Below are 25,442 nucleotides of genomic sequence, written 5' to 3' on the forward strand. Positions count from 1 at the left end.
ATTTTAAAATTTCTGTTGGAATTCCTTCCATAAACTAGTGTAGTGCTTGCTTGTGTTTCTGGATTTGTTCCTCCTGTTTTTTGTTTGTTCAGTTTTATTTGTTTTGCAGGTTAGATTTATGCCCTAATAGCATCAGCAGATGAGGTTTGTACTCTAAGCCAGCTTTGTAGGTTACCATCTAGAAACCAGAAATCAGGGTTTGCTTTGCAATTCTTTTTATCTCCTTGTTCTCCAACTCTCAGCTTAGTGGTTTGACCTTTTGCATAAGCTATTTTTCATCAGCATTTGCCAAGGTTTTCTTAAACACTTTAGCAGTGCTTTGCAAGCATAGAGCACAAATGTTAACTATTTCATTCTTTATATTATCTGTGCTCTGTTGACTTGAGTTTTTTTGGAAGTAGATTAGTCTATAATCTTAGGTCAGGAGGTCTGAATGCTGGAAGCCATAATATATATAAAAATGACCTTTGATTCATTGTTTCAAATTCCACTTTTGTTTTGAAACTTAGAAGGGAGTATTCATGTATTTCTGTGTTTCTCTGTAGGTCACGTTACATTTGAATCCAATTTCATCAGTGCATATTCACCAGAAGCCTCTGGTGTTTCTTCTCAACTCTCCTTTGCCTCTGGTCTGGAAGCTAAAAACAGAAAGACTGGCACCTGGAATCCGAAGAGTTTTCTTTGTAAGTATACACGCTCCTCTGGCCTGCTCTGTATCATAGCTACTTGTCGCACAAGACATAGAGTTAATGGCATTCATTTGCAAAGTTTTTAAACATACGTTAAAAAAACCAAGTTAACAGGAGGTCAAGTTTCAGTGTAGGGCTCTGGGGAACAGTTAGGTGGCAGGGCAAAGCAGTTTGGAAAAAGTGCCCAATTACTTGTTATGTGAATTCAAGGAAAAGAAACCAAAATTGCTTTTTCAGAATCTGCAGATCGTGTAGTTATTAACACTAGCAGCCATTCCAGTTCAAAAAGCTGTGAGGGTATAACAGATTGCCAGTCCTGATTAGAAGTTTAATAGGACCACAATGCAAAAAAAACCTCAAAGCAATGGGAAATACTATGGGTGGACTCTAGTTGTGTGGTCTGTGACCAAAACAAAAATCTGTATGTATTGAGCTCAATATGTACAATTACGGTTTATGTCTCTGATGGAGCTTGGTCTATTGAAATGACCGAGCTAAGCCCAGAATGAAGTCATTTTTATTTCTCAGAAAGACTGGAGCACTGCTTATAATGTAGGATCCAAATATTACCTAGTATTTGTAAATCATGTCCTTACAGTTTGCCAGGACATTTGAGTTTGCTATTTGTAGTGAAACAGACAAGTTGTTTGGATTAAATTTTTAATGCGTGACATCACGTCTAATCATGAGTTGTCTTTATTAAAGTTGCAGCTTTTACTATATTCAACTCTAATTGCAGAACTAAACTTGATTATTTTTAGCTGTATCCTTATAGGGTTTAATTTTGCTCCTCTAGCACAGCTGACAGTGGTAGGCAAGACTGCTTCTGCAGTACCAGATGGGAACTTAATCCTGTCACTGTGCATCAGCAGGAGGGGAAGATGGACAGTGCTGCAGCATTAGCGCGCTGGGAAGGAACACTGCTCTCTCAGTTGACCCGATATGGTGGTGACACCGTTAAGTGCACCAAGAGTCTTATCACCTGCTGGGCACCAAAAGTTTTCTAGGATTGTTTTGCTTTTTCGTGTCATCAGGGTACAAGAGTAGGAGTATCTTTGATATTTTGAACTTTGAAGGACTCCATGCTGTTTCCAGTGCAATGTGTTACTGACTGGTGCAAAGAACATGGGCTTGTTTGTAGTCTAAGATATTCACAATCTCAGGTTTTCTCATTACTGTGTTAGAGACTCTTAACTGTTGTCTTCTTGTTGACCATTCCTGGTATATGTCCTTACTGCAACCAGTGCAGTTCAGGTCTGCTCAGAAAATGACTGAGGAACAAGATGATGAACAGCAGTATGATAAGATTCCTCACTCCTCTCCTGGCCAAAAGCAACAGCACCTTTTGTCAGTTAATCGAGTCTTGGACCGAACTTCAGTTTAGTTTTGATCTCCTCCTACAATCACATCATCACTCCCATTCCATATCAGCTAGTTTGTGTTCAGCTATCTCTTCCTCCTCCTCCAGGCTTTTCCCTCTCCCCTCGCCTTGCCTCTGGGAGCGAAAAGGTGCTCTGCTGAGAGCTATCCATTTCTACTCAGCAGACTGTGCCGGTGTTCAGACTGTGATCGTGCTGGGCTTGCTTGGTTTGGCTCAGCGGGGCTTCAGCAGGCTGATTAAGGCATAGGAACAATAGAAATGTGCCTAAGGCCTCGGCTGCCAAAACTGTACGATTAGCTAAGTGTTTGCTTCAGAAAACTGTTTCAAGCTCTCCTGGTTACAAAAACAGGCTTGAAAACGTGAGCAGCAGCACTCACAATTTGTGCCAGACAAGAAGTTGTCTGACCTCAGGAAGTGCCACGGTAAACCTGGCCACTGGTGCTGCAGGAAGGGGTGGGCTGAGTCTCAGGTGGGGCAGGAGAACCTGGTAGACACAACGGGTTCAGTTCTCCATTGGTGGGACTCAAATACCACCTCCCAGTACTCCAGCCTCTCTCAGGCTTTGCTGGTCACGGTAAGGGCTAAAAATTGTGGTGCCTCACGCCACCCTCCCAGCACGCGCTTGCGGCGCTGGGGTAACACTGCTCCCCATAAGCTGTGCAGGTACGAGAGCTCGCCTTTCCATTGCGAGGAGTGAATTAGCTCTCAGCATTGACATATCCCTAATCATGTTTAAACATCTGAATAGCTCTCTGTAACAATTTTGGATCTCTTCAAGTGCCATATAATTTATGTGTTCTTCCTTCCACCACATTAAGGTTTCTATTTTTCTTTTCTGTAAAGAGCTTGAAGAATGAGATTGCAGAACAGAAAACAGCAGGGTACCGATCCACCGTTACTTCTCCCAGTTTAGTCCCTGCAGTCCCTCTCACTCCAGAACTTCATTCTCTGTGTTCTCTCTCCAAGACAGTATTTTTGCTGCAAACATAGGCTGACTTCAGTCTCTTATCAGGGGCTCATCAGCCTTTCCACTTTTCACATATCAGTTTCTCAGTAGCTAGTGCGGCTTGGGATGATAGGCCATGAGGTTACAGGCTGAACGACTTAAATTGTGGTGATCATCCATTGCTTTTCCACAGTTCCACTCTGCTCACAAGGACAAATGCATTGTTTTCCCAAAAGCTTTCTGAAAAAAGAGCACAGAACCACGCAGCACAGAAAACGTGGGAAATCCTGAGTAAGACCTAGCAGCACCTGTGGGCAAGTGCAATACGCTGAAAAGAAATTGAGGGGCTCTAGTTTTGCAGCAGAGCTGTTTGCCTGCGTTGGGCCATGCCAGGTTGCAATCCCTGGGACAGCTTCTGGCCTAGAGGAGCCTGTCCCTTTGCAGAATCAAGAGTTCTTGTTTCAGGTGAGTCGTGGGGCAGATGGACATACTGCTTTTGCTCTAGTAGCGGAGAGGCTCCCTGCCTCCTTGCCAGAGCCCTCAGTAACTTTTAGAGAATTGAGTCTAGGAGTGTAAATCGCAGCTCCAAGGGAGCTGAGTGCAGAGCTCGCTTCTTTGGCCCTTGTTTGAAAATACTTGGCTTATCCGTGTACTTCTGCAGCTCTGTCTTACTCATTCTCCTTAAATGTATAGCCAAGCCAGAAAACAGAATATTTTGAATCATAAAAGATTTCAAATTTAAAAAACCTTTTTTAATGCCCATGAATTCTATGCTCAAAACAGAAATCTGTGTCACGCATACCATAGGAGTGTCATAACTATTGTGTCTGTCTCTATGGAAGCCTTGGGCAGGATAATCATTGACTTTCCAGCTTCTCCTTCCGACTTTTCATATAATACATTCATTCACAATTTTATTAATATGCTGTATGTAAAGCATGAATTGCACTGTTTCATTGATTGATCCCTAGTTAGAAAGCTAAGTAATGTAAAGAAGTTTAAATGGCAGCTTCTGGGACTTACTGCTGATAAAGACAACACCCCTAGAGCCAGGTCAAAGTTTGTAGTTAAAGGATCATGTAACTGTTAGTGAAGTCCTAGCTGTTTATTTCTTTTTATTACTAGCTATTATTTTTTCCCTGTAAAGGATCATAATAAAGTTCTTAAACTGTTACAGGGAAGTGTGTAGGAATAAATAAATAAATAAAAATTACAAATTCATTGTATTAGAAGATCCAAGATTATTTCTAAGAAAGAAGATAACTCCAGGATATGAGCAGATAATGAATCAGAGCGCTCTGTAAAGTGCTGTTAGTACCATTGTACAGGTGGAGAAACTAAGGCACACTGAGCATAAATGATGTTTATGTTGGAGCAGAGGGTAGAGTCAGGGTTCTCAGTGTCCTCATTAGGAAGATGGCCTGCTACCATCGCTCTGTGAATTCATTGTTTGAGTTTCCACTAAAGCTAACCCGCCCCAGATTGCTTTATTTAAAGGAAAGGATGAAAAGATTTAAAGCTTGTGTCAGCACATGTCCAAAAGACCAGGAAAATACAGTACTATTGAGCTGGGCTGGAGTTTAAGTTCCTATCATACAGTTCAAGCTTGGATTTTTGCCTTGGGCCTGGTCCTTCATTAGGCAAAAGTTTAAAATGAATGGGGGAGAAAATCCAGCCTTTGGATGTATGGATATAGTATAGAGAGAAGCACAAAGTACCTTCTTGATAAACATTTTTAAGTATAAAAATGTAAAATTGGTGTATACATGTGGTTTTGCAGTAATTTTTATCATGTGATGCACATAGCTTCACTCAGCACAGTGACTTGTCACACGCTTTATCTTCATGGAGGCAGCTCTCAGTTTCACTTTCACAAAATGTCTACTGGTGGCTAAACCTCACAGCGGAATAAATTGTCATTAAAATTAAACAGCATGCCCCAACCAAACCAAAGGTTGTGTTCTGTTAACATCAGGCTTTTTTTAAGGTCATGTTTTGAAGACTTTTTTCCAAACTCATGGCAGTGAATGGAAGCATAATGATGCTTACGTGAGCGACAGTACTTTGGAGGAAGCCATTCGAGACGGGGTACAGGTCCTAAAGGGAGTTGTTCTGACTGGTCTGTTGCCTTATTGTGTTGCCATTTTGCTTCTCGGGGCATCTTTTCCCATCTATAAACCAGAGAGAACACTAGTGAATAGTCTTAAGAAAAAATTTTGGCATCTTGATAAAAACATGATATACATTTCTGTGTGCTAGACAAAAGTTAATATATGGTGACTACATAGTGTGGTGTTAACAATACATTTGGCATAGACAGGGTTATTTTCAGACTCTGCATGAGTTATATATAGCTTGACAGGTTAAGTAGGTGGTGCTGGGAAAATTATTGTGATTTTCGTAAAGTAAGTATTGAGTTTATTCTCATTGTGTTAAAAATAAATATACCTAAGTAACATGGCATTTCAATCTGAAAATACCTGAAATGGGTTAGTGCATGAACTCTGCCTGACCTAAGTAGTTGCAAATCACCACTTTGATTACTGGTGTATCTAGTCATATTAGTCTGATTGGATATTTTTACATGTCACAATACAAACTGTTGTATTGGGAACGGGCATTTTCTGCTCAAGTGTTCCTGGGAGGGACCATCAGCCCCCTCATCACTGAGAAGAGCAGTGCATAGGTGGGAAGGTCTGCTCGGCTCAGCAAGGGGAATACTGAGCATCTGTGCTAAATGTGTTTTTTTTTTTAAAAAAAGCAGGAAATAAATGCCAAGATTATATCCTAAAGGGGGAGTGGGAGAGGAAGTCGAAGGACATCTTCACTGGTGATTAGGCTGGTTAGATTACGACAGATCGTAATTTTACATAAGCTAGGCAACACCTGTAGAAAATGCTTTTACTTGTGATCTTGTTGCAGGTCAATCTTGCAGAAAAACCTTACCAGACCTCGCCCACCACCCCACTTCTAAGTTTTCATATAACAAAATAATTTCCTCCCTTTCCATCAAGTCATCATTTCTCTCCTTCCCTAAAAGCAGTTTATTGCGAACATGTCTTGGCAGAAAACCAGAAGTTTTATGAAACTGCCCAGAAAGAGGGTTTTATAGGTGCTACTCAGCAAGTGAATTTTTTCTTTAGATTTGGTAGCTTTCTCAATTGCTTTTCTAGCCTAGGAATGTCTTTACTGGGCAAGTGAAAGTAGTGAGAATTAAATCAATGAAAGAAGGGACCCAATCCTTTGTGATTTCCTGGCAGAAATCACTGTTAGAATAGATCCAAAACCCCCTTAAATATCTACATATGTGATTTTATATAATATTTAATTTAAGATGTGATGCTTCAGCTCTTTCTCTGGGTTAGTTATTCAGGTGATTGAATGAGTAAGAGTTATGGATGAGAAAGCACTTATGCAAGCAAATAACCTTACTTACAAGAACCCCTTTAACAGGACTGAATGTGTGTTAAGTTAGTAAAATGGAGGAAGCAACAGCAGTAATGATAAATACAAAACCAGATCACATGCTCTTGGCTTGAGATTTGAAAAGAAAAAAGAAAAGCTTTAAAGAGGAATAAATGATAGAATGAAGAGTTTAATTATTAGTCATTTCTGTATTTCTAAGAAGAAAAAAGCCATGTTCTTATTACTTCAGCCAATAGCTGGTTTATTCCTTTCACTTCATGAAAATATGGTTCACATATTTTGGGTCTCTGCCACCAAACCACAGGCTGTTCTATGGTTTGCACTAGATTTTGGATGACTGACAAAACTCACTGAAAAACAAGTGCTATTTGTTTTCCTGTGCCTAGTATTTAACGGGAAATCAGGAGGCTAAATTTCCAATCACTGGTTAAACAGACCCAGATGTGAACAGAGTGCTCTGCTAGGAGAAGAGTGAGAAGGGATAGGAAATGCATGACTAGTGATAAATTTGGTATAAATAGTGACCTTTCACTATTCAACGTAAAAGCAGTAGATTTTCAGTGTTGTGTAACAGTGTGAAGAGGAATTTAAAAGGATGTTTACATTTCTATAGAATCCTGGGTTTGTTTTTTTTTCTAAATCTTCATCGTTCTTCTACTCAGGAGCTGGAAATAATCCTGTAGTTGCCCTTTTCCACTTGGCAGAGTTCGTATTCCCCCTTCCCCTCCCCACACCATTTCCTTGCCTTTTGAAAGAATGTGAAAATAACATTAGGTGTCTAATTAAAAGCAGTGTTTAGTAAACAGTAACTCTTATTATGCTTTTCACAATAGTAAATTTCCCTGGAGACTTTGTCTCGTGGCCTGATTCAACCCCCTGCAAAATCCTGCTTTTCTAAAGTCTATATAACTGGTTTACTCCCAGAAATACCAGGGGGACCTCAGGCTACGTATGGTGGTTGTCCTTACGTTCTTGGCAATAGAGTGGAAGGATTTTGTCAGAAGTACGGATGGCAGAAAATGACAGGGTGGTAAATACATGTTTGAAAGTGATGTGTTGTCTGCATTCAGCAGAAGGAGTTCAAGAGTACAGCAACCCTAGGAAGGCATCTTTAAATATCTAGGTTTTTTTTTTTTCATTCAAAGCTTGCTTCATGAAGGCGTTACGGAGGAGAAGTGATATTTTTTGCTTAGGGAGCCAGATATAGTACATGAAGCAAATATGCAGTGTATAGTAAAAAAAAGTCTATATGTGGTAGTGTGATGTTCCAAAATAGGGAAATTTTATGATATATAGGTGTCCTCTGCTTTTACTGTAAGCACTTTGGTTTGGGCAGGAATATTTCAAAAGTACCAACTTGCCAGTAAATTTCAGAGGAAGCAAAGCGGATCAATGTGCCTTAGTTTCTCCTTTCACGGGATGTTCAAGTCGTGCGCTTTTTTGGAGCCTGGTTTGCTAAGAGTATCACATAGTTCATACTAGATCTTCTCATGTTCCAGGTGATTTAAGCCATCTTTCAAAACTCAGGCTTTATTGCTTGGTGTTTCTTTCAGCTTCAAGAGCAGGCCGTCTTCATGGGTCACCGCTCCAACCAAAACTTTGTGTTGAGAGCGTGGATGGACCAGGTCTGGATGCTGCTGCCTCTTGGATCTGACGCTGGTCTTCCTCGTTGCTGCCGCTGACTGATCCTGGGTGCTCCTCCTTCTCACGGTCCCTCTAGGAGCCCAGACCCATCACTTTCAGAGCAAAGGAGGCCGATAGTTAGGAAGACTTGGGCTTTAAGTTAAACCAGACTGCAAGAGTAAGGAAAGAAACAACATTCTGGCATTTAGTGGTTGAGGTGTGTTCCCAGACCCATCTTGCAGGAGGCTGAAGGGCCTGGAACAGGCGTCTGCGATGGTCTTTTCCCTTCTGTATGGTCACGGCTCCTTCCCTTCTTTACTTGCTTCAGTAAACAGGGAGGGGGTTAGCTAGTGGAAGTTTACAGAAGCAGGCAGCGGATTTTGGCAGACTATTGGTGCTAGTGACGTGGAGATAATAAATCACAACAGGTTGTGTTACTGAGTCATTGATTCCAGTGGAAACTATAGCTGCAGTTGCATAGATATGCTTTAATTCTCCCCTTCTCTTCTTCCACTAAATTGAATCTAACTTGAAACAGAATCCCTAGAAAAGCTTCTGCTACCTTATTTTGTTCAGATCAAATGAGTGTTACATTGAGTCTATTAAGATGTTGTCAGATTAATGTGAGATGAGTGGACCTGTGTGCGATTAATAAACCCCTGCTGAGCCCTAAACTTTGGGAACAGATTTCCCCTTCACACGGATTTTTTTTGTTTCCTTTTTATCCTTATAGTAACTGTTCCATGGGGGTTTTGAAAGTTGCACTTGCTTTGACACAGTTTCAGCTTTGATGGAAAATCCCAGGATCTTCTTTGTAGACACATAAAGATGTGCAAGAGCCTGATCCCATGAGGCTCTGCTTTCATCCTGAGAAAGTGTTGAGCAGCCTTAATTCTTATCAAGATCTTTGGTGGTTGGCGAACTGAGCATCTCCTAGGAAGTAGAATTAAAATCTAAAACGTAATTAAGATAATGCTGCTGCTTCTACGTGTTTGTTTTCAAAAATGTGAAAACTGGAAGTGGAATTTTGTGATGACTGTAAGTGGTCTTGAGAACACTAAACTGAAAATGAAAAATTTTACTGCTGCCTGAAAGCATCGCACCTCTGTGGCTGGTAAGGACTGTGCAAAGCTGATAAATGATTCACAAATGTCGCATGTCATTTCAAAAGCAGCGTGTTTCTTAGTCACTTACCAAAGAGAATTGTTCTCTTGGTGGTTACTGTATATATTTTTGAGTTTCTGAATACCTGATATTTCTCCATCCATGGCTTTACTTTTCCTCTGTAAGGGGACCAAAGCACATCAAAGGACATTATCAAAAAATACCAGCTGAGTCTGAACCCCATGTGGGCTGCTCTGAAAGTTGATTCAAGTTTTTGAATTTTATTCTGAGCAGATTTACTCCTCTCCTACATGTTCTGCCACAGGTCTGATACTGTATAGCTCAGATAAAAATATGAAGGATGCTGCTTTTCTTCTGCTAGTATATTTGCCTCAGTCTTGGCTTTATGGGTGGCTTTGTTGGTTACTTGTGCTGGAGGGGCCTTGGTGGGTAGTGGTGTAGCTGTTGCTGTGAGGGCAGGGGTCGGTTCATGCTGTGTGGCTGTGGACACTTAACTTTGTATTCTGAGTCATCTCCTAAGGGTGCCTACTTCTCTCTCAAGGCTAAATTATGAACTTGCTTCCTACTTGGGAATTCTGAATTATGACTACATTAAATACTTGAAACGTCATAAAGCAAACAAAGTAAATATCCCCCCCGATCAGATTAAAAGAAAAAAAAAAAAGGCAATAAACGTTTAAAAGGAGAGAAGGAAAGAAGTAAAATAAGAAACAGAAGACGCTATTTTGAGTGTGTGCAGTGTTCACGCTCATCAGTGTATATATCTGCGATGACTCAGGGTTGGTTCTGAGGGTTGGTCCTTCTGGGGAGTAGTAACTTACGCCATTTGGCACTTCTGCCAGGTAGCTGATGTCTTGATCTACCGTGGCAGCCTTGCAAGGGCAGTTTTTGTAAGACTTGGAAAGTTTTCTTAAGGGACATATAAAGGCTTTTTTTTTTTCCAGCATGAGGGGTATATGATTCCTTGCCTCTGTACAGTGGAAATAAAATTACAGTCCCTGTTTGCCCCAATGGTCAGCAGGGTAGTATTGTGTGTAATCAAAATATGTTCCTAAACGTGTTTTGTTCTTCGATAGATCACTCAGGTTTTGGTAGCAAATTTTCAAAATACTGTACTTGATCCTCGTTTCCTCCGACTGCAGAAGAGCCCTTTGAACTGCGGTCCTTGCTGTGGTTAGTGGCCATGGCTAGTATCTTTTGGTCTTGCAAACTGATTTTCCACGTCAGGCTTGGAAGTTCCCCCATTTAGCCTCAGAAATGTGATAGGGCATGTAGGTGAACTCAGCAGCAGAGGCTGTTTCTGGTGCAGTCACTTCTAATGTCCTCACAACAACAGGAAGAAATAGAGCTGGGGCACTTTTTCCACTCTGCAACCTCTGAAAGCTCTGAAAGGAGATGAAGTCAGGAGATAAAAGTGTATGTGGCAGCAGTTTCTTAATCACCCAGTCAGCTGTGTAATGAGCGCTCAGATAAAAATTGTTAATATATTCCCAAATATTTAAAACATTCTTTGGTTTTAATGCTCTGGCTTATCCTAAGTACGTTAGAGGGAGCTGCTTTTGGTTTGTTCTTAAGAGTAAGTAGTTAATGTTCAAGGCAGGTGTTGAAACAGTGATGGTTGCCTTTTTTGGAAGAGTCTGTTGAATTCTTTCCAGAAAAAATAACGTGCTTGGCTCACTTAACCTTGCCTTAGGTCCGTGTAGTAAAAATCCCAACATTGGCAGGCACAGCAGGACTCTGCACGCCTTTCTAAAACCTGGTAGTGGAACCAGCATTTCAGATGGTTCAGATAGACTTTAGATGTGATTAAAAAATAAATGGTGATAAGCTTCATGTTTATTTAAAGATGTTTACTGGGTGATCATTTAGTGAGGGTGCTTGTGCCAGACTTTTTAGTTGCTCTGCTTTCTATCTGTCGGTTCCTCCCTAGTAGGACTCGGTAACTTTGGGGTTCATTGATAGGATCTGTCTCGCAGGAAGACGTTTGTCATGCCACAGGATGATGCAGAAGGTTTTCAAGTTTTAATTAGTAATAAATGGAAAACCAAGTGTATTCTGAGGAAGAAAGCTGTTGTATTGGCAGACATTTAAATATCTCAAATGTCAAATGAAAAATACAGCGAAAACGCACTATTGCAAGCTAATGCATTTCTTTGGTCAGTATTTACAAGGAATAATATTTTCTCTCATGCTTTCCTCAAATGTCTTAAAAGGTTACACTGATACTTCTTTACTCTGATACCATAAAAAATACCAGAAACATTGTGAAATAGTGTAAATGAAAAGCAATTACTGTACTTATTGGATAAACTGTAGTATTTTTGAGGTAGTTAAGGAGGTTTGTTCCTGAGAGTGGAATGCTAGCATCTGTTCAGTATCCCTGCAAAACAATAACGGGTTAAGTCCTTAAATCCTGCAATTTTTACACACAGGAGATTTTTCTAGTTAGGCCAGGGCTCTACAAAGATGTCCCACATGTCTCAGATATACAAGGCAGCATTGCTAAGAGGTGCTCTGTATGTGATCCCTGCATGACCTGTCTTGTGCTGTGTCAGTGTCTTCCTACAAGGCTGCGCACGCTATAAAATTGAATGTGTTAGGAGCATTGTAGAGATGCCCCATAAAACCAATCCACATTGTAGCTGCTTCTAAGTGGTGGAAGTACAAAGTGAATGCTATTTGCTAAATACATTTTAAAGATAACTGTGTTGCTCTCTTTTCCTAGTACTGTAGATTTGGGGGCAGTGGATTTTCTCTAATGGCAGAGTTCGCTTTCTTATTTGAGAACTATGAGAGCATTGAGAGAACATGGTATATTCTGTGTTACACTGAATAAAGACTTTTCATTTAAAGGAAATGTTTTATGGTAGTCGTATGAAAAACAACAAATAAGGAAGATCATTCAGAATGAATCAGGTGTTAGTTTAAACTTTGAAAACTATTCTGGCAAAAGGATTCCTAAGCTGTTTTTTGTGACAGGTCTGGTCAAATTGAACTCTGAATCTTAGAGGAGAGTATGTGATATGTGCATAATAAATGCTAATGTAATAGCTGAAGGCACAGGGAAGAACTTTGAAATTCTTTCCGTGTGCCAAAGGGTGTAATTTATGTGTCTACTTTGACAAATATTTGTAGGTGCTAAACAAACTGATATATAACATCCTGAAATAGTGCTGGGAACAATAGCTCTGGGGAAGGTAATAGTTGGTTGCTCTTAGTTAATTTCTGTAATTGGAACCTGCTCTGTTAAATAATTGCTATTGATGTCTCTTGTTGTTTAAAAGGTTAGAGAGAGATTTATGACCATTACCCTGCTATATAATGTGTAAATAGTACTCAGGACAGGTTAGAAATTATTATGACATATTTTTCACCCTTCCAATCATCATCATCATTAGTAGTTCTGGATTTTCAGTTGGAGAAAAAAAAATATACTTTTGTTCCACCAAAGAAATCTGGGTTAGGAAAGACAGGGAAGGGGAAGGGGGAGGAGAGCAGCAGAGTGACTGAGACTTCTTCCTGGGCTGCTCTGGGGACAGCACAAGAAAATGGTACTTCTTTCCTGAAGCCCTGTCTACTGCAGCAGTCTGGAAGCAGGGGCTGTGTGTTACATCTGGGCAAGCACTGCTTACACACTACTGCAGGGAATATATCCAAGGAAAACTTCACCGATGCATTCAAACCTGAAAGCTTATTCATCTTGCTGTGCTTTCTCACTCAAGCACCTGTTATTCCTGACTTAATGTTTTAGATCTTAGTTGAAAGTGTGCATGGAAGGACCAGCCCGGGCAGGGCATGCAGGTCCCGGTCGGCAAGCACCTTGAAGGAAGAGACGGTGAAGTGTATGGATGGGTGGTGGCTCCTGAGGTCGGGCAGATGAAGGAATGCTCTTTGCTCACCGCTTGCTATAGGGAGCTCTTGAAAGCTGACAGATGTTCTGGAAGTGTTGGCCACATCCCTCTGCAGGGACAGGAGAGCCAAAAGGTTGCTGTTGGGATGCAGTAAATCTGGAATGACTTGTTTCTCTCTGAAGACCAACACAAGTTGAAGCAGGTCCCAATCTGAAAGTCTCTGACCCTGTGCCCTCTTCTTTTCTTGAATGATGCTATTGCCACCCCACTGAAGTTGTATTTGAAAATCTTAGGCTTTCCCACAGAACCCGTTACACTTCTACTTACTGTTTTCCCATTTTGTCTATTTTAAACAACATTTTCGTTTTTCCAGTCAAGACCTGAGTTAACGTAACCTATTTATAAGGGTTTTTCTAAAGATGAATAACTCATCTGCTTTATGTGTTAGACTAAAGCATTTCCTCGCTTCCTGTAAATAAAGCAGCAGTAAATATCTTCCCTTTCTCTTAGCCTTTCTCTTTCCTTCCTCTGTGTTTCTCTGTTGGCCCTTATCTGTCACTGAGCTTGGACTCATGTTCTTTCTGATTTGGGAGTTACTTCAGTGGTTCCCAGTTTTATTGAGCTTCACATCCTTTTCTCCCTTCAGTTCCTCAGACCCTTCTTAACTCTCTCCTGTCTTAGTTTTACTCTTGTCTTCCAAGCCCTCCCCTCGCCCCCACAGTTCAGCTCCCCTTGCAGCACTGTCGTACCACTTCTGCAGCAGTACGACTTCGGGGAGTGGCTCAGAGCCCTCCGTTAGGCAGCTGCCACCTGCACCCCAGCCGGGCTGATGGGTGCGTCATTCTTTAAAAACATCTCTGAAAAAAGGAATCATTATGCAGATGTTAAAACACGTGAAGTTTAGGCGTTGTTGGAAATAAGCCGTAATCACCTTCAGTGAATACATTTGGATGTGACAGATTACATTGCTTAAACGTGCTACCTGTCTGTGCGGATAAATGTACCACATTAAAAATATGTTTTTATTCCCATCAGGTGTCTTTAGGTTCCGTTGTTCAGTTTGAGAAGGGAAATTTCTCCTTGTCAGCAGAAACGGAAGAAAAGCTTTTTCCTGAGAAAAATGAACATCTGCTACAGTGGGCCCAGAAGGAATATGGAGCAGTAACATCCTTCACTGAACTCAAAATATCAAGAAACATCTATATTAAAGTTGGAGAAGGTAAAACAAAGCAAAACCAACAGAATTGATAGGCACTTCTAGATGGTGAAAATAAGTCTTGCTGTAGTATTATTTCACATTTTTTATTTTAATCTTTAAACGTACCTCTCATTTTCCAAGAGATGTGATATGAAGGGGGAAGGCAGAGAAATAAGAGCAAGTCTAAAGACCAGACCTTGGATTTAGGCAACTTTTAATGGATTCTGGTGCCATAATTTTATGCTCATAAATGTGGGTGCAATTGGCCAGAATCTTACAGGAGTCAAAGCTTTGCCTTTTAAAAGGAATAAACTACTCATGCTGATTGTTTGGGTGTCCTCATTTAAAGGACCAAAGCAGAGAACCTGAGGTAGGGGGTAATTTCTAGAAAGACCCGAGGATTTTTTTTTTCAGTATTTGCTTGTAGAAGGATCCAAACTACTTTGGGCAAAGAATTACTGCTTTCCTCACCAAGATAAGTTGCCTCAGTCTGATGTCCTTGTGTATTTTCATCCCAAGGAGCAAGATTTCCTGTCCCTGTGAGCCGCGTGCCAAATTCATCAGGTGGCCCAAGGCAGGGGGGAGAGGACTCCAGCTCCTCGGGGATTTCACAGGCCCATATTAGGGTAGGGTTTGGGCTGTAGCTCTGTAGCTGAGCAGCGTTGGAACAACTTAACAGTATGAGCCTCTGCAGCACCTTCTGGCTCATGCTTTCCCTCAGCTGGCTGCTGGTCACATAGCGTGTCTTCTGCAGGGGAGTTCCACCTGAGCTGGTCATAAACCGTGGACAACACAAGAGCCACAGCTCTTCTCTTCACCACCTTCTTGGAGCAAGGCAGTAGGTTCAGGAGGGTTTATGCCCTACTTATCTCTATTCAAGTTCATTTTCTGGAAAATACATAGTTAGGAAAAGGAGCTTTGCAGGGAGAGCAGACTTTCCTCTATTGTGCAGGATGAGTGGGGGTAAAATTTTTTTTTCGCAGGTATGGGATGTTTTAAGCTGCCAGTATTCTTCACCTAATGGCCTGCAATTCACTGGTTTCTTTGTTCTCTGAAGATGTCATCCAAGTTCAGGCTAAAGCAAACATCCAGGTTTAGGCTAAACCAAAAGCAGCAAGAATAAAGGCTGGTAAAAGTGAACTGAAACTGATTTGCATTGCAGGTAGTGGTCCAGATATTTTGCAACTAGTTGTCTCTCAAGAAGTTCAGTGATGGGAAAAGTAGAAAGCAATAGAACATTTTATCAACATCCAATGAGTACTGGTGGGCTCAGCATTTACTAGCACCAGCAGCCTAATTTAGTAGTACTTAGCAATATTGCTATTACTTAGCAATATTTCTAGAGGAACTCTTGCATAGCTGAATTAGTTGGCTACAAAATAAAACCCCAAAAACCTTCTGTGGAGAAAACATTCTTTCCTAACCACCTGTATCTGATCATTTGATTTCCTAAAGCGTGAGGCTTGCCCCCCAAAATTGGAACATGCCTGTGTTGGTTTTATCCAAATCCTGCCAAACTTGTACAGGATTCCCCTTCGTGATTTTTGTTCTACTTGGCAGCAGTTTTGGATTTTAATGCCAGAAAATCATTCAGAAATATATTTATTAGCTTATTAAAGTGCTCTTGGAACGTATACAGGGGAGTAGTGGTCTCTGCGTTGCAGAGATGAACATTTAATTAGATATGTCAAAAAACAGATAAAGTTTTGTTTGTTGATTTGCACATCTCCAGTCAAACTAAGCAGCTAAATAGGAGAGCTTTGCATCATCTTTAGAATGTGTTAAAACACAATTTAATTAAGAGTAAGTACACAAAATGGAACTTGGCAGGCAACCAAAATAGACAGTTTCTGAGAAGGCTCCTACAAACTAGCTCAGCTGTAACCATATTTGATTTTGATTTAAATTCTTGGCAGAAGAATGAACATGCGTGTATGTGTGGGGGTTAGGCATGTGTTCAGGGGTGGAGAGAGGGTCAGTTCTTGAACCGCAGCAGTCGTGCGAGGAGTTCTGTGGAAACCACGTGGGACGTGGACCTGGTTTGCCTCTCTGCGGAGTGAATGATGGAATCACTGGATTCCACAAACCACAGCGTATGCTGATGGACATTTCAGGCTTTTCATACAAAACTCACGCTCCTCGAGTGCTTTAGTCAGGTACCCTCAGCTGCCAGTCTGTGAATCACAGCTAGTATTACTCATAATCTATAGGTGGTCATATGAAGTACTCCCTTGCTACATGACCGATACAGAATTTAATGGCAGTGTTCATGTAGTTGTCTACATTTCAGCTTCACTCAAGTTAGAAAAATCTGAAACTGGAAGATGTAATATTTTAGAAGTTGAGGCTGTAGCTGAATACAGCAAACAGAAAATGCAAGCCAGCGGACAAAAAGATCTGAAGAAGGGCGATCTTTCATAGAATAAAACTGCTTCTGATGCCATGGGCCTCTGAAATCACTTGAAGCTGCAAATGAAAGGCAGCTGAGTGAGCTAGCAAACTGGGTGAGGGCCAAGTGCATCTGAATCCTGTCGATTCGAAAGAGTGACTGATCAAATACCGCAGGGATGGTGAGCACAGTGAGAACTTAAAGGGGCCAGAATGAGGGTTTTTGAGGAAGGGGGCACAAGAAGTGGGGTTCTCGTTCTTGCTTTGATTTGTGTAGTGAAGGAGATGGCAAAGTGATTGCCGTGATAATCGCTGTCAGGTTCTAGAAGGCGGGACTGCTCATGGTGAAAGTGATCTCAGTACACGTTTCCAGCAGAAGTCAGTTTAATTCCTCATGCTTCAATAATATACGATTGTACAAGTCAGGAAGACTTAACCAGTTAGCTAAATGTTACCTAATGCATCCAGTACCGCCAGTGTAAATCCAGGGCAGATGTGCTAGCCTGGAGGGAGCCTAATTTCAACACATTTTGTAGCTAAATAAGAAAAAATAATAGTCAACCATAACAATAACTAGGCTGGAAAATGTATAGTCTGTTTACAGACAGTAGCACTGTGCTTCTGTCCTGGCAGAAGCTGAATCTTCAGTCCCGACTCTGAATTTGTAGCCTGTGCACACTGAATTTGTATCCTGCACACTGGACTTGCTTGGTTTAAAACTTGTAGGTGATTGCGTTGTGTCAGGCTTTTGCTGTGTGTCCTGCTGGGGGGCGAGTACCGCTGAGAGTTTCCGCCCTCCCTCCAGAGACTGCTGCAGCCCCTTCCCTGCTCCCTTTTATACCCTGCCATTAAATGTCAGTCGAGGTTCTGATCTCCGTCCTGCTAAGGGCTAGTAAATTGCAAAAAAACCACACGAAAAAGCCCCACCATCAGAGTGGCTGAGGAAAATCCCAAATGCCTCGCTTATCCCCAGCTCAGACTTTGAAAGGCAAGCTCTGCTTGGATGGGATTTTTATTGCTGAATCAAACTGCTGCTGCCCGGGGCGCCTGTCTTGGAGGGTGACACCTGATTAATGGCGACCATTTTCACAAAACCCTCCTCATGATTTTAGGCTGGGATACTCAACTTTTACCCAGTTTAGCCAAGAGCCTGCAGATGACACCTAATTTGTGCAGAATAGAGCAGACGGTGTCTGTCCTCCTCTGTGAAATGGAGGTGCTGCCCACAGAAACTACAGATCCCAGTGTGCAGTCCTCCATCCGAGCAGCCTGGCACACGCCGGAGGGGAAGGCGGCTGCCAGCCGCTGCGCACAGTTCCACCGCGTGCCTTCTGGCGAGCGGGGCCCCACGACACCCGGGCGCACTGGCCAGAGACCCTCCGCTGGGGGTATCACAGGCGAATCTCACGTCTGATTCCATATTGGGAGTCTGTGGAGATTAGAGAGGCACAGGGTCCATAAATTGACTGTTTGCTGGCTGGTTTAGTATGGGTTTTAATTGATTGCAGGCACCTGCAGTCCCTTTCCAAAGTAAGTAGACAGCCCTGAAACTAAAAAAGAAAAGAAGTGTAATGAGCAAAGAAAGATGAAATGGATCCCCTTTTCTTTTCTGTTCCAGCCCAGATCTTGGTAACTGGCACAGACAAGAGTAAATACATTTTGGTGAAGGGGGGAAGTAAATGTGTACGTCAAGTAGCCAGTGACAGAGTTAAAATTTGCTGCAGAGGAAAAGCGTGCTATCGAGCGGAGGCCCAGGCTGGGGAGCCTCCGCGCTGGTGGCGGCGAGAGCAGCGGCTCTTGAGAGCTCCAGAGACGTTTAATGGAAGTGCCAGGAGCAGGAACCAAGTTCTTTGCAATGGCAAACGATAGCACGTGCGGTAATTATCCACAAACTACTCAGAGGCTGTTATTTTATGGCTTGAATTGTGTTGTACGGCAGCTGAGAAGCAAATACCTAGTATCTCCGTCTGCGTGTGTATGTATATATAAATTCAAGCTCAGTGTAGGCCATTTGGGATCATTTTCCATTGTCTGCTGTTGTGGGAGGAGCTGGCAGAACTGCAGCTGCATTCAAGGCTAGCCTGGCGGGGCACATACCAGATGTTAGAGGAGTCCTTTGCTTGGGCAGTATGAATAGTTACAGCCTCATACAGCTTTCATAGATTCTGCAGGGAAGACAGTAAGGTTAATATTCAAAGACTACTTTGTGTAAGATCAGGAGAAGAAACTCCCCTAATTGTTTCCGCAGCGGCCAGGGTCACAGGAGTCTCTGGTCTCCCTGCAAAGTTGTGTACCACACACAAGTGCGCTTCAAGGGTGACATTTCAGCTCTTATTTAGGGAGCAAATGCTAACAGTGGTCTCAGCTCAGCTTGTAAGACTTTGTCCACAGTTGTGCATGCATAATCCATTATATTTGATTCTTTTTCTTTTTTCTATCTTGCTACTGACCTTAATAGGAAAGCCTTCTTTGTAAAGCAAAGGTCAAAGAGCCAGCCATTTGGAATTATATTCTTACAGGACTTTGTGTCTTTGAACGTGATACTTAGTCCTTCTGTGTATTGTGACAATTCATATGTAATGCTATCTCAGAAATACAAAGTATCCCTGTTTTTCAATGGAGATACTGCTTCTTGGGGTACAGCAATCTAGGCTGTGCATGGGAACTTCATACCGAGTGACTATTTTTTATGTTTTGCATTGTACACTAGTTAATGCTCGTGATCAGCAGGCAGTTAAAACCAAAAGAGAGATTAAATATCTACTCTGGAATTTCTTAATTTCAGTTATGGATATTATGGTCAGACTTCCTTAATATCAACAACTGATTTCATCCTTTTCTTGCTATATTCAATTTTCCATGCACAAGAGAACTGCAGTATTTCTAGACAGCACTGACTCTGACTACACAATATGTAGGAAAATATATTGAGTAAGGAAATGGAAAATACTTTGTGATCGTTTAAATAGGGTAAGTTTATAATAACAAGAATAAAACATTTTCTAAAGGGAGAAGGAATTGATCACAAAAGCTTTCTGTGAGTTAATTTCAAAAGAAAGAAATCTTTTTTTAAAGGTGCAAGGAAGAAATGTGTTTTATTCATTTTGAAAAATGCTCGCATATTTTGCTTCAGTATTGTTTTCAGATTTCTCTTTGTAGGGATTTTCTTTCATTAAGTATTTAAATCCGTAAATAGAAACTGTTCAGTTTAGAAGTATATGTTTTACATCAGAGGTGTGCTGTGTTACTGCAACTGATCTCCCTTTCAATATTAATGTTGATTTGTCATAAGTGCTTATGATAGATACACCTTTTAGCCTAAAGACCTATGTCATAAAATATAGTGCCACACTGAAGTAGATGCGGTACATACATGCATGTAAGCTGATATCCGTGTGTAAAGGTGCATATACTTTCTTTTTTTTTCCCCTCCAGATCAAGTTTTTCCTCCCTCGTGCAACATAGAAAAGAATTTTCTGTCTTTAAATTACCTTGCGGGATACCTACAACCAAAAACAGCAGAGGGGTGCCTTATGCCTAACTTAGTCCAAGAAAGAGAAGTTCATATCATTGAACTAATCACTCCAAATTCCAATCCATACAGGTAAAGTATCGTCTAAATAGACTAAAGCTGTTTGAAATCACAGCTAAAGATTTCACCTGTCTATTGAAAATTAAATGGAAGTAGCCATTTCATGCTTACAAGAAGAGCTTGGACCTTAGTACTTTGCCTTAAATAGAAATTAGTTCTTCACTATGTAAAGATTTTGGATTCTGCTTCACGATCCCAGGATTTTTCTGGACAAGACTGCAAAGCACAGTTTTTGTGGGCTGTATCCTGCCCCCTTTCTTGCTCAATCAATCAAATTTTTCCAAGAATAAGGTGAATAAGGGAATATGAATAAGGGCAGCATCTGACAGACAGGGTTTAAGATGGGACCACTGTGTGAGGAGGTGAGAGAGAGGTTAAAAGTAATCTTGACCTGTCACAGGTAGGGATGACTGGCAGCAAGGCCTAGGGCAGTGGCTCCCAAACAGTGGTCCACAGGTCCTGGTAACTGTCTGCGGTCCATGGCAATTGTTCCACAGTTGGTCTGCAGAATAATAACAGTATTTTCTGTCAAGTTTACAGTTGAGTTTAAGGGATGGTTTGATAATTGCAAGAAATATTAAGGGTTGACAGTAGTCCACTGACCAAAAACATTTGTAACTAGTGGTTAGGGAAAATTACTTAATCCTCATAACACATACAGAGAGTTATCTAAATTGTCAAAGGTACTGTAAACTTGGCAGGTAAGACATTTAAAACATTCATCCTTTGCTGGCCTTTCCTAGGTCTTAGTGGGAGCACATGAATGGGGTTTGCTGGACAGTCATGATGATAGGCATAGCTGGAAAAGCTCTTCATAAGTGCTTTCTTCATATGGCTCCTAGAACAGAAATTTGCTATGGAACTTAGATGGTTTTCCCTTTGCAAGAAGAAAAGTACAATTTCATCAGGGATACGGTAGAATTAAAATCCTGTCTGCGTACTGCAGACACTGGATATCCAGCATTGTCCAGTTGTGTTCCTCACGCAGTTGCGTTTGAGCACATCCCATCCCTAATGAGGAAATAAATCACACAGGGAGATAGCGGTGGGAGGAGGGGTCTTTTGCAAGAAGGGCAGTTATCTCATTGCAACATGGCGAACCCAGAGCCTGAGAATATTCTTGCCTAGCAAGCTTGGGAGAGTAAGAAAGTGCCGAGATGCAGTGGAAGTAGAGTAGGTAAGCCCAAATGATCTGCCCCTGTGCGGCGTGAGTTGCAGCCCCATCCTGAACAGAGCTGTTCTTTAGCATCAACATCATTAAGTCCCTTTCAGTGTTACGCAGTGACAGCCCTGTCTCCGAGCTCTCTGGGCTTTTGGCTTTGGCTGATAGTACGATAGGAGTTTGTTTTTCAGATGATAACACTGCAAAACGTTTAAATGTTTTGTTATTAAAAGTAAAAAAAGTAGTAAGTTAAATTCCTCTTGCTTTGTTCGTAGTTTTATGTATTATCCACAAGCTATCTTTACAAAGTTTATATCCACAAAGAAACATACAGAAGCTGAGCTGGGCGTGTGTAAAACTTCAGGAGGTGAAACGAAGGTCCCAAGATACACTAAGTCTCAGTGCAGAATATTAGTTGAAACCTGTTACTTGGGGATGAGCACATTCTTATGACATATGGCCCCATAAGATGATCTGGAAATAAAGGTTTTTCTGTTGAATTAATATTTTGCACGACGAGATGTTATTGATGGGTACAAGCCCATTTGCTCTACTTATTTTACTGAGGTCTTGAAAATCTGGATAGCGTTCATCTATTTTCCAGCAAGCAGTAGGCTGGACATCTGTTTTCTTTTCTTTTTAAAGTAAGTATATATCCAGAAGCATTGGAAACTGAATACAACGGCTTAATTCCTCAACACACGCAAGATCCTAAGCGAAGTAATTTCCACAATTTAACTGCCTAGGCAGAGACACTCCCCAATATAGTATTTGTGCATTTTTTTGGTGTTAACCTGCTTAATTTGTCTTTTGCTTCTTTTAAGGTATTATTTTGAGCTTTAATACAGTTACAGCCAGAGGAAACTGAAATGGCTATATTTAGGCACTGTCACAGTGAAATAAGAAAACAATATTTACTTTATAAAGCAAACTCCTAGTCTTATAACTAACCTGCTCTAAATAATAGCTGAAATGAGTAGCACGCTTCTTGTAAACAAGAGACAAAAATATTATTTGTCTAAAAAGTATTTGTTTCTATTGTTATGCAAAATCATTTAAGCATATGTGGAATAACAATCTGTTTTGCACATGTTGTGTTGCCTGGGATAATCTCCAGCATTTTAATCAGCTGGCCAGACAGTGGAAACATGATGGATTGGAAGAAGGTTGATAGCTGAAAATTTCTGGCATTCTGGTCTAACTTTCTCTCTATTTTCCACATACAGTGCTTTCCAGGTGGATATAATCGTTGACATTAAACCATCTCAACCAGGCGCCAGGCTTGTCAGAGACGTCGTACTTATTCTCAAGTGCAAAAAGTCTGTCAATTGGGTTATCAAGTCACATGATGTCCAGGGAAAGCTGGAAGTGATTGTAAGTTAAGGCACCTTTATTTTTTGAGAGATACCATACTGCAACGGTATAGAATCCATTTAAAGGTGATATAGTGCTAGACCATATTGAATTCTGAATGTTTTCTTTCTTAGCTGCTCTTTTTTTTAAAATTATTACTGCATTTCAAGGAGTAAATATAGAAACTATATGGGTTTTTTCTCCTTTACTCTTAATATTAAACTGACCCGCACATCACAGAAGCCAGGTGGTTAGTGCAAGGATTTAGGGTCTATGTCTTTTCGACTTCTGTTGAAGTACCCTAAACACCGAGTTGGGTGTTCATCTACCTTTTTGCTGTGACTTTGGCGAGTGGATCTACGGGTTCATCTCAGAAGCTGGAAGGATGACTGTGAGTGCAGAATGGATAATCCTAGATACGCAGCACACGCCCACGTCCTTTTAGAGGTGGAAACTTTTTTACTCCTTCCACTTGTGGTTGTAGTAGTCCCTAGCCCTCTTCCCTGCCAGTGCTTCTGTCGCCAGCAAGGGTTTGGTCAAATTGACTTCACCTCTCTGCGACCGCAAATAATAAGTTTTTAAAAAATGAAAACCAGGATCCCTAAAGGTAAACTTCTGAATTCATATTCTGAATAAACTTCATTCATTCTGCTTATACTTACGCATAATTGGAGGTTCTGATTCAGAATGATTTTTGGTACAGGCTTTGTGGCTCAACACCATTTTTACTAAGAAAATGTGTTTTCCCTTAATCTGAAATAAATAAATAAATAAAATTGGACTGATCTTGCAGCCTATGTGTGGCCTATTTCTGTCTTAAGTGATCAGTTAGGAGTGCATTGTACAGTTGAGCTGAATGTTTGCTCAGGACCACCCAGCGGCCTCCTGATTAACAGTTTTGCAGTAACTTGGATATATTTTCAAACTCCAGCTATCTGTATTTATAAGAATTTCACTTTGCTTAGTAGCTTTCTCCTTTTAACGTGTCCGAGGGCAATTCTGACAGGATCCAAAGGCTGCTTGATCTAAATCTTCTAAGGCGACAGATTGGTAAGCAGGATTTCATGCTAGATTTGGAGAGTGAGGGATTTAAAAGGAAATAAATTACGGTGTTGCTCGGAAAATTGAATGGAAAAATTATCTAGGGTGGATGATGAAATTCCCTTTTGATTCCTGACGCATCTTTATCTTATGGACAGGAAAGGATGTTCTGGTCCCTCTGTAGGTCCTAAATAATCAGCCCTTAAAGAGAAAGGTTAAGGTTAGTTGCCCAGGATTGTAAGCAGAAGGGCAAAAAACAATGCTTGACTCGAAAGTTTCATTCTGAGTTATTACATGAAGTTCACCATTGTATATTTAGGCCTGTATGGGTCTACTTTCACAGGATAGAGAATTGTGCTTTAGTTCACTTCATGCTTGGAGATAGCCAAAGTACCATATTTCATATCCATATTCATACCATATTCATATCCATCCTCTTTATGGATGATGAATTTTCAGGGAGAGGAATTCTAGAGGATTTTAAAATGTCTAAAGTGCTGCACTTGAGTATAGAAAAGCAAGGCTGCTATTATTTTAAAGTTCTTCTTTATTAATTATTGAAAGTATAAGTAAAAAGTATAAGTGAAAATCATTTCTGTAATGAGTGGCAGAAGGTAACGTTTTATTTAGATTAACAAAAAGAGAAAGTAATAACATATATGGAAATGTCAGTATATAAAAGACTTTGTGTATTTATGTTAGGATTTGTGAGTAACTGTTTGCTGTACTGCTTCATTTATATAGATGCTTCATTTTCTGAATGTGTGTTTGTTCCCCTTTATTTAGAGGGGGGTGTGGGAGGGAACTGAACACCCCCATGTCATTAAAAAGCCTGTACATCCGGTATTTAGGATCTGTTCATATCTATTAAGCTGAAGGCCTTTCCAATCCCAAATTTAGACAATGCATAAAAACATTACTAAACAATTAGGTAATGTTTCACAATGTTCTTTTTATTAGTTGAATCAGTTCCATGCGCTTCAATTTTCCTAACTTCTTGCCCTCGGTACGAATCAGAATTGTCTTGAGGGGATTGGCAAACCAAGAGGGAAAGGTTAGTGCTAAGCTGCCTCAGACCCAGGACTGTGAGTTATTAAGGTCTAAGTTCATAGACAAAAAATGAGAAGACGTTTTAGGTCATCTAGCTCATCTCCCAGCTTGCTGTGTTTCTTGAAACTCTGAAAGAGGATAGGCACAAAACCCAAGTAAAATGGGAATAGTTTAGGTAAAGTAATTGCACATCGTACACATGCAGTGCTTTCCTCCCAGGCTGTGTTTAGCTCCTGTTTGCAGTCTGTCCGTACGTCAGCCCCCGTGCAGTGCTTGTGTGTTTTTGTGCTTGTGGACTTTCGTCCGCTCACATTGTTTCCTTTGGATTCGGTGTCCTTTTACAAACCTGTAGGTTGCACAGTAGACAAAGACGTGAAATTGCAGAAAGGTTTGATAAGTTCTATTAGCTTCCATTTATCTCAAAGGAAACAAGCGTGTTGAGGGGCAAAGAGCGAGAGAGGTGAAATGCGTAGAACAAACCTGTGAAGGTTTCAAAAGCTTGGAGGGACTGTTCTTTACGTGAGAACAACTGCTCACCGGTTTCTGAAATGGTCTCTCTCTATTCCGAGTAGGTTAGTAGGTGACTCTGCCTGGTTGCATACACTGCGTGTGAAGGT

General features: G+C 41.0%; 1 protein-coding gene across 2 annotated transcripts in view; it reads left to right on the forward strand.

The window, feature by feature from the left end:
- TGFBR3 (transforming growth factor, beta receptor III) overlaps window positions 1-25,442 on the forward strand; it is a 107,003-nt gene that overhangs the window by 57,147 nt on the left and 24,414 nt on the right. For both annotated transcript variants that reach the window (XM_009333784.1, XM_009333785.1), the window contains exons 3-6: window positions 546-683; window positions 14,077-14,260; window positions 20,063-20,231; window positions 22,608-22,755. In XM_009333784.1, coding sequence (XP_009332059.1) covers window positions 546-683; window positions 14,077-14,260; window positions 20,063-20,231; window positions 22,608-22,755 — 639 coding nt within the window. The remainder of the gene's footprint in view (window positions 1-545; window positions 684-14,076; window positions 14,261-20,062; window positions 20,232-22,607; window positions 22,756-25,442) is intronic.

This window comes from Pygoscelis adeliae, unplaced genomic scaffold, assembly GCF_000699105.1.
Source record: "Pygoscelis adeliae isolate BGI_AS28 unplaced genomic scaffold, ASM69910v1 Scaffold10, whole genome shotgun sequence".
Taxonomy (NCBI): domain Eukaryota; kingdom Metazoa; phylum Chordata; class Aves; order Sphenisciformes; family Spheniscidae; genus Pygoscelis; species Pygoscelis adeliae.